Below are 12033 nucleotides of genomic sequence, written 5' to 3' on the forward strand. Positions count from 1 at the left end.
TGCCGCTCGGCTATGCTTGTCTTGAGAGAAGCTGCAAATTAATCTTGATCTGAAAAGTTCAAAATAATCTCGATGGCTTGAAAAGCTAGACAAAGTTTCTGCATATTTGATTTAGCTGATTTAATTTTCTGAGCTATTGTGATTATTGATTTCATGAGATAAAGGGTTTTCTGATCTTTGAAAATGTTAATGATTTCTGCTAAATTTTCCTGCGGTTTTTTTTTTCTGCTTAACTTTGTCACTGTAAAGGTTTTTAGGCATTTCTTGATTAGTTTGGTCTGAAGCTTGAATGAATTCGGGGAATTTATCTTTAGTGGGAATTTCTTGTGGTTTTTCTATCTTCTCTAAATGATTGAATTTTTTTCTGTATACCTTATAACCACGATAAGAAGAAACGTGATTTTCGTGACAGTAAATTCAAGTTGGTTTTTCATCTGGTTTTAATTTACAGGTATTGGATCTGTGATTTTGTCCGCGCTTACAGCACCTGACCTTTTTAAAGCCGTTATTTTGGGAGTGCCCGAACTCCTGGCAATTGAAACATTGAATTGGGCGTTTTCTAGGTTGATATTTTTCTATTGTAATATTGAATCCGAACATATTGTTTAAATGATGAATTTTCTCTACTGCAGAATTTCTTTTTAGTTCAAGGAAAAATATAGGTAAACGGATAATTTGGTCTTCTGCTTCCTTCGTGAATTGCTTTACCTTAATTATAGGGAAGCTTCTGCGTTCTAAGTCTGCGTGAACTGCTTGCTCTGTGTAGGATATTGGGATATTCTTAAGTATAACTTTAATTGAAGAGGCTGAGGAAATTTGATAGTATGAAAAGTAATCTGTGCTTTCTGGAATTTATCAACTGTAGCTTTATAATCGGCTTCAGTGGTAGTGTAAAGGAAAATCTGTCTGGCTTTGATTGTAACTTCAAATTCGTTTTTACATATTTCTCTGAGCATTTTGTCTATTTCAGGCCAATCAACAACTAATGGGGGGATTTTCGCTTTATTTTCTGCGTTACTCTGTGTTGTAGTCGTCTGCGTTTCATCTGTAACTTCCATAGCTACGTTATTTTCGTTAAGAGCTTCAAATCTGTTATTTTGCGGAATATCTGGTTGTGGGACAGACTTGGAATTTTTCGCTGTTTCCTTTGGAGCTTGCCAATTTTTCTAATTTATTGTTTTATCATCTGTTTTAGAATTTGCGAGATTTGGGGTGTTCTGAATGCTTGCTAAAATGAACTGATTTTGTTGAATTTCTTTTTGTAACTTTGAACGCATTTCTATCGCTGGTGGGGAGGTCAACGTCTTCTTAGACTCAATAAAGTTTAATTTTCGGCAATTTAGTTTTTTAATTTGAGTGAGAGATCTTTTGGGTTAGTCGGAGACTGAGTATTAATATATTCTTGCGCGATAGCTTCTGCTAAATTAGGAAAAACGTTTCTGTGTTTGTTAACTACTGCTTCAAAATTTGAAGGGGAGGGTTTGAATTTCTTAATATTATCGGCTATTTTCTCAGGACTTCCTGCGGTTTTCTTTTCTCTGGGATTTACTTTTCTTAGTAGAAATTAGAGTAGCAATTATACTTTGAAGCGACGGGTCATCTGAAGCAATTACAGGCATCTCTTTGGATGTAGTCGATTTTCTTGAATAATTCAAATAAGTAGAATCATTATCGCTATCATAATCACTGAAAGTAGCATGCCGAGGAATTTTGCCGCTATCAGGTGGTTTGCTATTACTGGCCATACCAAGGAGAAGAAGCAAAAATGATATTTACCAAAAATCAAGAAGAGCAGTCGTCGTCGCAAGAGAGAAACTGTTCATATGATCACCAAACTGAAATCATCTGTCATTTCCTCATATTATAACTTAGAATTTCATATTATAACTCAGAATGCACAAAATTTATATCATCTGAAGAATTATCTAATCGTTGTCACATGTTCTATTCAAATATTATAATAAATCTAAAACGACGTATAAAAGGAATTAAGCAAGCAAAACAATAACAACAACAACAACCAAAAAAACGTTTTTCACAGACGATTCAGTATTTCTCATTCAATTAATTTAGTCCTCACTTTGCTACAAGGCTAAAATACATACAGCTGGTTTTTTACTTTAATAGTCATTCAAAAGATAAAAACAACTGTGTTTATTATTAAAGGAAAAACAGTAAATTTTGCTATTCAATTTAAAACAGTCATTTTTTACACCAAAATGTATTTGAAAGATAAAAACAGCTATTTTTATTATTAAATTAAAAACAGCTATTTTTGTTATTAAATTAAAAACAGTTATTCTCTACATTAAAAGGCATTAGTAAGAAAAAAAAACAATTATTTTTGTTTCTGAAGATTTAACAAGACGTTTTACAAAATGTAATTTTAGAGGAAAAATGACATTTTCTTATTCTTTTTTTTTTTCGGATTATTTGAACCTATCCTCCTGATGACTTTCATAAAGACAGTGACTTTTCTGTGAGTGTTTTGAAGAGAAGAATATTCCCATGCATTCATTCTTAAAAATGATCCACGTTTATAACAAACAGGCACTGAGAATTTAGCTATTATTTAGAAAAATATAAGCTATAAGCGTGCAGAGATGTTATAGACTCAATATTTCTACTTACCTTTAAAGAGCGGACATATCTTCCAAACACTTATTGGTCCCTGTCTGTTATATTGGCCGAGCACTAATTCCATGTAGAACAGTGGCATGGCCCCAAAAACCAACATCAAGATATATGGTATGAGAAAGACTCCTGCAAATATATATATCACTAAAATGTAAACTATATTTTTAGCAAATTAAAGCATTAAGTTTTTTTTCCTTACTGAAAATGGAATTCAAATGTCGCAAACAGTTTAGAATTCAAAACTTTGCTTACTAAATTCATCTTTCTTGACACAGAGTTTTTACAGTGTTTATAATATACTGGTAACATTGCATCACAATACATGATGTTGGAACAAATGCTGATATGTGTATAGACTTGGTATAAAACATTTTACAGCAAGTTGCTGTGCCTAAGCTGTATTTTGACCCTACTGACCAGTAAGAACTATTTGAGAATATTAAAATGCAGATAATGAGATACAATAGGTTCGTTTCAGAATGCTGTTTGCTGCTGGATAAATATGAGATAGGGAAAGAATTTACAAAATTACAGAAAACATTGCTCGCTTTCAATACCTGGATTCTTCCAAGCAGCAATCAGAAACCCACAAAATACCATCATTGAGGTTTGAAATATTTTCTAAACTTATATGGAAACAAGAATAATTAATTACCAAAGATTTTCATTTGAAATTTGTTATTATTTTCTTAAAATTAGTTTTTGAAGCAATGTGAGAACTTAAAAATCTTAATTTAGTAATTTTCAAACTTTAGGCTTGAAATGTTTGTTGAAATCATAAATACCAAGATACTTTAATATTTTATTTGATATTGATTACATGGTCATGTAAAATTTAATTGCATAGTTTATATAACGTTCTGATTTCCAGAAACATGGTGCATTTTGTACCTCAATGGATGCGAAAGAATAGTGATGCAGAGAAGAATTAAATCTCTCCATCAGAAGTTGATTCAGAGATGTTACAGACTCAGTGTTTCAACTTATCTTTAAAAGAATGGACATATCGTACACCTATTGGTCCCTGTCTTCCACACTGGGAGCTAATTCCATGTACAACAGTGGCATGGCCCCCAAAGCCAACATCAAGATATATGGTATGAGAAAGTCTTGTTAAATCTGCACCAAGTAGTATTTTCTAGAATTTTTATGAATGCGTAATATTCATTTTAGTATTCTCATTAGTAAATTAGGTTTTGTCAATATCATTAATTCTTTTAATAATGGAACAAAATTAATTCCTACGTCTTTTGCAAAACACAGAAAAGTAAAGAATTTCTTCGAATATGTAATGTATGCATTAATCGAAAAGACCTTACGTTTATCTTTAAAGCAAAATTTCGTTTACTTCCAGAAGATACGATTGTCCACATGAGTGGAAGAGGATAAATAGGCTTATAAAATTTTTTCTCTTTAAATTTTAATGTATTCTGCCAATATGAAACAGTAAAGTTTGGTTAAGATATCAGTATAGGTTTGAGATATTGTGTGTGAATGCATGAAATGTAATTACTTAAAATACTCCATTTAATTTATTAGTTTACCTAAATTTTAAAGAAATATTTAAATATTGTAACTTATAATTGCCAAAGATAAACATTTTTTTACTTATACATTCTTTGGCACTTAAAAGCAGAGAAAAAGGGAAAAAGAGAGAGAGAGACGTACCTCTTACAGATTGCTTGAAATTCCGTATGGAATTGCGGAACAACAAACCGAAATAAAATTATTTACGAAAAAAAAATAAATAAATAAATAAATAAATAAATAAATAAAAAAAAATCTGAAATGTTTCAGATTTTAAATTACGTCCAAAGGGGCGTTTTTTAACATTTTGTGTGTTACCTTTCTTTATTAAATATCATGTTCCTCGCACTTAAACCATAAGATCCAGTGCAACAGCAATATCGCAAAATAGTTTTAAAACGAGCATATCTTTAGAATTTCCGATGCAGAGACTCACGCGCTGGAGATAAAAATGTTTTTTCTGCACAACGTTGCGATTGCTCGCTTTGAAATCCTTGAGTTTGTTAATCAAAAATTCGTCAAAGTTTTAAAAAATAGGAAATCGATCATAAAACAAATTTCAAATTTCAAATTTGGTCTTCCACATGCTCATATTCGTTGGAGGATTACGTTATTCAAAATTCGATGACTCTATGTACCGTTATTTTATGACAATGTGAGAAATATACATACATTTACGCAGATTTTCATTATTTAATTTCTTCAAATATAATGCAGGACTCTAACATTTTATGGCAATAGTTTAAAAAGTGAACCGACATTTATCCGTCCGACGCAAAATGCCAAAACGAAAGTAATAGTCCTTCGGGACTCAAGTCCCTTTGGACTAATTATGCAAGTAACCGATTAGTGACCCTTCCCAGCACATGCAAGATGAATATCGAAGAGAGGATACTGAGCAATCGGAGTTCAAGAACAAAAGCAATTAAAAGAGTGTACTGAGACTGGGTGAAATCTAGCAGACTCTGAAAGTAATTTGGCTTTGCAAAGCATTTGTCTGAAAGCAATTTGGACAAACAAAAAGAGTAATGAAATGAAGTTTAGGACGGTCATATCATTAGACGTAGAATCTATTAATCTAGCCATCTTATCATATCTTTGCGTCAGAGGAGAGAGGTGCCGGTGATAGTGTACAGAAATCGCAAATTTAAGGAAAGCAGTGGATAGGCAGATGACAGAATATCAGAATTAAGGATTAATATCAGAATATATGAAAGAAGAATAAATAGTACAACACACATCATTTTCCGTAATTTCTAACCATATGGCATCATTTGCAGCTATAGAGATTCCTGGCTGGATAACTGCCAGATGATTCGTAAGACTGGGGACTAATTTTAAGCATCCATGATGTCGCTCTTGATTAACCAAAGATTGTTACTGGCACTATTTATTGAGGTGTCTGACCCGATAAACATGGTTTCTAAGTACTGTTAGATAGAGTTGCGCAATATTCAGTGATAAATCATGATAATATTCTTTTATGAAGTCCAGAAATGGGATGGGTACAGCTCGTATTCCCTCTTTGTTATGACACTCTACATCTTTCCTACAACGGAAATGGGTGTATAGGAAGCGCTCTCTATGATGGCAGTACACATTCAGTAGGTATAATTTTAGAGCAGCTTAAAAGTTGATGAAATTCTGTTTCCTACTGTTCTACGACCCTAAGCCTTTTTTTCCAAAAGATAATGTTTGTCTTCTAGCAACATGCATCTCACAAATACAACAAAATTTTTTTTAAAAAATGTCAACACTTCTTCGTAATCAGCTCTATGACTTAAATTTTCTCCTAATTCAACATCCTTGAGATATGATGGCATGCCGAATGCAGCCATCCTGGAATGTCAATAAATTACCCATATCTGGAATATTACACTTTACTTTTTAAACTTACGCTTCTTTATTACTCTGTGCTTGTATCCAACGTGGAAGTGATGCTATGATAACAGAGAGAGAGAGACTTCATCCTCTTCTAAGAGAGAGATAGCTTCCTCTTTTGTATCTTTCTAAAGTTCTTTATGTCTCAGGGATAATCTGCATAATTTATGTACATAGCATGCATTAAATGTCGTTAAAATTAGATGATTCCAGTTGAGATTAGTTTCCTAGAGATGGCAAGAATAATTAGAAATTTTCATGCTTAAGATAACAGTCAATTCGTACTTATCGTTGATGACAAAATACCTGGCATGCAAGACCACCCGCTAAATTTCAAATAAATTATTTAAAGTTTATTATAAAATGTTACCTTGAGATAATAAGAGACTATGTTTAAGCAATTCAAAAAGTCATTAAAATTATTACAGCAGAAATTTGCCTGGATGGATTTATTCTGTATCATATTTCAAATTTTTAAGATCTTAAAAATAGCTTTGATACACGACAAATTCATTGTCTTTTCGTGCAAGTTTTTCTATGTGTCTCCCATTTACTTAACAGAGATTAGTACCAGTTCTCATCTTGAAATTGATTTTTGATTTTTGATTTTTTACTTCAACACCTGAGAGTAATTTCAGGTGTTCTTAATCATCTTTGAAGATAACTTAAAAATTTCTGAAAAGTAGTTTTTCACGGACAGTTTTAAAGAAATTGTTTCCGTTTAATCAAAGATTTAGTTTCTCGCAGTGTAATAATAATGCTGGCGCATGTAATTTTAGCTTATTTATCCATATTATTATTTATCGATATTATTATTTATCCATTTATTTATCCATTTTAATGTAATTTTAGCTTATTTATCCATGGACAATAATTTAATAATTAAGTTGTAAGGTATATCTTAAGTTTATAACAGTTATATTAAGTTTATTTACCTTTTATATCTCTTCTAGCTTAAGCTTGCGATTCCTTACCAGAATGAGTTTTTAGAATCGCGTTAAATGCAAACGAGAAGGAGTAGTACTTTAGTGAAAGTTAGATTGACTTCGACAGAGAGAATTAGGATTACTGAATAGCGCGCGTTTGCCTTCTGGCTACGTCTCTCTAAGCTGTTACTAAGCTAGGCCTATTTCGTGCCCTTGGTAGTTTCGCTAGCCAATTTAATATTACGGCCAACTAGTTTAGAAACTGTGTTAGCTTCGGCTAATTCTCTTTAGTTAGTCATTAATTAAGTTCTTATTTCTTACACTTTTGAGTTTAAGCCCAAATGGAGGCTTTGTTGTACGTCCTGAGAAAGGGGCCGCCTGTCATCTTTATTTTTAGCAATAAAGGGTAATTAACCCTTCTATTTTTAGACTTAAGCGATTATTCGCTTAGTAGTTCACTAGGTTCTCAACACTTAGTCAGTAGATAAAAGTGAGGATCCCTACAAGGCTATCAGAGAATACTTTTAGTGTATTATAAAAATTGTTTTTAAATTTTAAAATTATCCATTCAGTAAAAGCAAATCTGCTTAGAAATTTCTTTCCTTTCTTTACTTGAGGGTTCACTAAATTGGTTATAAAAGTTAAAATGATGTTCACTTTGTTAAACACTGATAAACTCGTTAAGATTATATTTCCTCCCTCTTTCCAGCATGCCTTTGTGGTTTAACGGAAGCACACTCAGTGTGTATTCGAGAGGTCCAAGTTCAAGTTCCTGGTCGGGCGCCACTGTAGAGTCGTTAGAAATGTTATTGAAGCACATTCTTGTGACATGATGCACGCCGAGTGCACCCATTCTGGAATGTCGATAAATTAGGAGACGTGAAAAATATGCTCGCCGGGCCTCGATCCTGGACCTCTCGAATACACGCCTAGTGTGCTATCGTTGCACAACGAAAGCATGCTGGAAGAAGGGAAGAAATACCTTCTAAGGTGGTTGACTGGCACCAGTGGCGTGGTGCTGTAATCCAACTGCTTTGAAAGTCGGGTCTGTCGGACGGCTCTTCAGCTCAAGCAAAGGCAGAGAAGAAGCGATTCGAGTACAACCTTCTAAGATGGAAAAATTTGTTGTCAAAGAGTCTGAAAAAATAAATGGATTAAAATGGACAGACACCAGACTGAAAAAGATATTCTGGATAATATGGAAAATGCTGTATTTTATATGGAATAATTTATCTTTTTTTTTCCATGAACAGCATTATCTAATTAAATAATTCCACAACAAAAGGGATAATTTGTTTTTTCTTCAGAAATTAATTTTTGGTGAGCACTTTCTACCAAAGTCTTTTGTTGTTAAGAAGTTAAGGACATAGCTAAGACTCTAAGGACTAATGATTCATGAAGGGAATTTCTGCAAGGATCATCACTATATTCCTTCAGATACATCATTTAACATTGTTGATGATGTTAGATGATTTTTGCATACTCGTCATCTGAAGGAGACTGATATAAAACCATATTTTAGGATTGAATGACCATTCATATCGAATGTGACGTTTTCAGACCTCATTATGCAGAGAAGTGAGTGAGAAACACTCCGCAATAAGGCTTCATTTTGTAGAAATGTCACAAAAGTCTATGTTTGGTTTCCTTCAGCAATAAGAACAATGTTAATTCAGCATGAAGCTAATACATAAGAGTGCTAGCTCAAAAGCAAGATCATTATGTTCAGGACTTCAATGTGCGATGTTCTATAACGTTAAATGGCAAACAGTTTTTCCGAGCTGCTTAGATTCTTTCCTTCATTCCACGACATATATCACAATAAGATCTTAACAGACCATTTTTATGATATGCAAATTAGAGCTTTTAGGCTTGCATGACAAGTACGATTAAAATTTACTGTCAATTAAAAAATATTAGAGAAGAGTTGGCAGCTTTAATTTACCGAATTCTTTGAATTTTACCGGTAACATTTATTTAAATATTAACATTTTCAGATATTAATTTTCATCCACACAGTGAGAAAGTTAAACAAGATAAAGTATACTAATTCAGAAGTCAAACAACAAAAATCAGGGTTATAGTTTCAAAATTTTCATAGGAATAGTTTCAATGGTTTTACCGATTGAAATTTTGGAGAAGTGGATTTTCTAGAGGCATTTCACATTCAAAAAAATCTTTTTGTTCTAGTTAACGATCCTAATTCCAATCTATCTTTGCCTTCGGCCTTTAAAGAAATTATGTTTTAGTTCTGGTTTCATCAACAGATGGTGCCACTTGCTTATTCATGTCCAGGCTTTCTTATCTTATCTAATCATTATTTCCTATCTTGTTCATTTGCGGTTTTGCAGCTGTGGATGGTGGTTCGGTAAAACCATCGAAACTAGTCCTGTGAAAATTTTAAAAATATATCGCTGATTTTTGTTGTTTGACTTCTGAATTAGTATTTATTCGGCGTGTTATTGTGTCTTAAGATAAAGTATGCTTAAGCGTACGTATAAGTCCATTTTGCAATGAAACCTTACCTCCTCCATTTCTGTAGCACAAATAGGGAAACCTCCAAACATTAGCGAGGTCCACAGCAAAGCCGATGATAGACAAGAGGAAGTCGGCCTTTCTGCTCCAAGTATGTCGTTCTTCGGTGGATTTGGGGCTGCGGTCCTCGTCCGTTGGGTCCCCCTGGAGGGTCGTGCAGGGAGCCCCATCGCTCAGCAGCTCACAAGTCACCTTCTCCGGAGGGGTCTCCGTGGTGCTCAGCTGCCCTGGGACGGAAATGTCTTCAAATTACTATAGAATATTATTCATTTTAGTGAAAACAATGCAAGTAAGTTTTTAAAATTATTGTGGTGAATCTTTACATTACGGTAACTTGGCTATTTTTTGGCGAAACTTTGGCGACCAACCCTGCTACAGCAACCTACTAGTTTTTTTTTTTTTTTTTTGACGCCATTTTGTTTTCACTAAGTAAAGGCATGTTTTATTTATTTATTTATTTATTTATTTATTTATTTATTTATTTTTTTTTTTTTTTAACTCAACATTTTTTCCAACAATCTGCTAGCCAAATTACGCTTATACTAGAACTTTTATGGAACAAAAATGCTTAATCATGATGAAGATTACGTGCGAAATTGGGAGAAAGTGCAGAATCGCAAACTGCTTGCCACGTTTTTAAGAATTGCACATACACTGTATTCATGTACACGTCGACCTATTTTCACTCATAAAAACATCCCAGAATTGCATTAAAATGGCATTGCGCACACTCTTGACTTTATATATGTACACATCGACCTATTTTCACTTAAAAAGTCAAAGAAAATTGACAAAAATCCTATTCTTCATACTCTTATAAAAAACGCCAAACAAATAAGTAGGCGATTCTGCACTTTAGAAGCAAAATTGTTTCTAAGTGCTTATTAGCTAAAATCACGATCGAAATTTTCCGGAACATGTCACATAACATGTCTCATGATCTCTCATTTCTCTGAGACAAAATAATCTGTGATTCAAACTGTGTACTTCTCAGATTATTGCTAAAGTCCTAGCTAGTAACCTTTATCGCCTTATAAATGACGCCAAACTACCTGTTACCATATTCTAAAGATTAGCATTATTGTTACAGATTAAGATACGGAAACAAAGGCATCAGGAAGCCAATACGTAAGAAATGCTGATTAACTGAAATTTTAATGAAACAGAAAGATAAAGTTTTTAATAAAAGCAGTTCTCCGATCAAAGTAAATCCGATCAAAATAACCTTTTTTTTAAATTGAAAGCTTTTTGTATTTATTAAGAATATAGACTCTTTATAGATGCGCTTACATCGGAGATTAATTTTTAAATAAAGCTTTCCATTTTCTCAAGCTTCCTATTCTTGATAAAAAGAAAGGTAACTCGTATGTTTCAAGATGACTCAACGAAAAATATGGAAGCTGTAATAAATATTGAGTCCAAAATAATTACTGTGTACGATGCAATTTGCTTTTACTAAAATTCGATGATCCTAATTTAGTGAAAGAATTCAGGTTTTTTTTTCACAATAAAAAATTATGCATTTTAAAACTAAGCCGAACATTTTGAAGTTTCGGCTAACTACATGTCCTGTTTACTTCTTCCAGAGGAAAAACTTTAGATGAAGCTAAATATGAACTACTGCATCTCACTTTTAAATGTGTAGTCACAAAGAAACTATTTAAGGCTTACTTTTTTAATACAACTTATTCGTTACATTTGTGATTAAAAATCACCAACAGAAAAATTAACAAAATACAGTCGTTTCAAGAACTAATTACATAGTATATAATTTAATAATACATAAATATTACCATAAATATTACTGCTATAAGGATATTCCAATCGTATTGTTAATATTTTATGTAACGTTCTTCAAATACTATGTAAAATTAAATATAAGATTATATTCTGCTATATAAAATAAACTAGCAACTTCGCTGCCAGACTTCGTCTGGCTTTTAAATGTACCGGAAAAATGGCTGAAGGAAACACTAAACGTTAAATTTAAAAACTGCGTAGAATTTTACTCTGCAGAACAACTTCATAAAAAAAAAGTTATTACGTATAACAAAATTACAATGAAATAAGAAGCAATATCCCTTAATACAAATATTAATTATCCTAATAAATAAATTAATCAACTTCCCTTTGCAAAATCTTAAGAACTCAAATGGTATAAAGGAGATTAAGAACTTAAAAACTTTTCAGTATCTTAAAAACAGTGAGCAATAAATAACATAAAAGAATACAAAAAACAAAAAATTTTGAAAAGCAAAGTATAATTAATGATATTTTGTCTTATATTTTCAAGAGAAAAAAATTACAATGAAATAAGCTATATCCCTTAATACAAATATTAATTATTCTAATAAAAAATGAACCAACTTTCCGTTGAAGAAAAAAATCATGCAAAACTTTTCAATATCTTACAAACAGTGAAATAAGCAAAAAATAACATGAAAGCAACTCAAAGAACGTAAAATTCTGCGCAGAATTTTACTCTGCAGAAGAACTTTATCAAAATAAATAAATAAAATAAATAAAA

At 32.3% G+C, this 12033-nt stretch overlaps 1 protein-coding gene across 7 annotated transcripts in view; it reads right to left on the bottom strand.

Moving 5' to 3' along the window:
* Window positions 1–12033, bottom strand: part of LOC118186983 (sodium-dependent dopamine transporter-like) — a 388447-nt gene that overhangs the window by 100222 nt on the left and 276192 nt on the right. For 6 of the 7 annotated variants that reach the window (XM_085811464.1, XM_085811463.1, XM_085811465.1 and 3 more), the window contains 2 exons: window positions 9497–9733; window positions 2632–2763 (listed from right to left, as the gene is read on the bottom strand). In XM_085811464.1, coding sequence (XP_085667590.1) covers window positions 2632–2763; window positions 9497–9733 — 369 coding nt within the window. The remainder of the gene's footprint in view (window positions 1–2631; window positions 2764–9496; window positions 9734–12033) is intronic. The other variant, XM_035357155.2, reaches the window with a different exon arrangement.

The sequence above is a fragment of the Stegodyphus dumicola genome, chromosome 2, assembly GCF_044657685.1.
Source record: "Stegodyphus dumicola isolate Sdum_Otavi_A_Nest chromosome 2, ASM4465768v1".
Taxonomy (NCBI): domain Eukaryota; kingdom Metazoa; phylum Arthropoda; class Arachnida; order Araneae; family Eresidae; genus Stegodyphus; species Stegodyphus dumicola.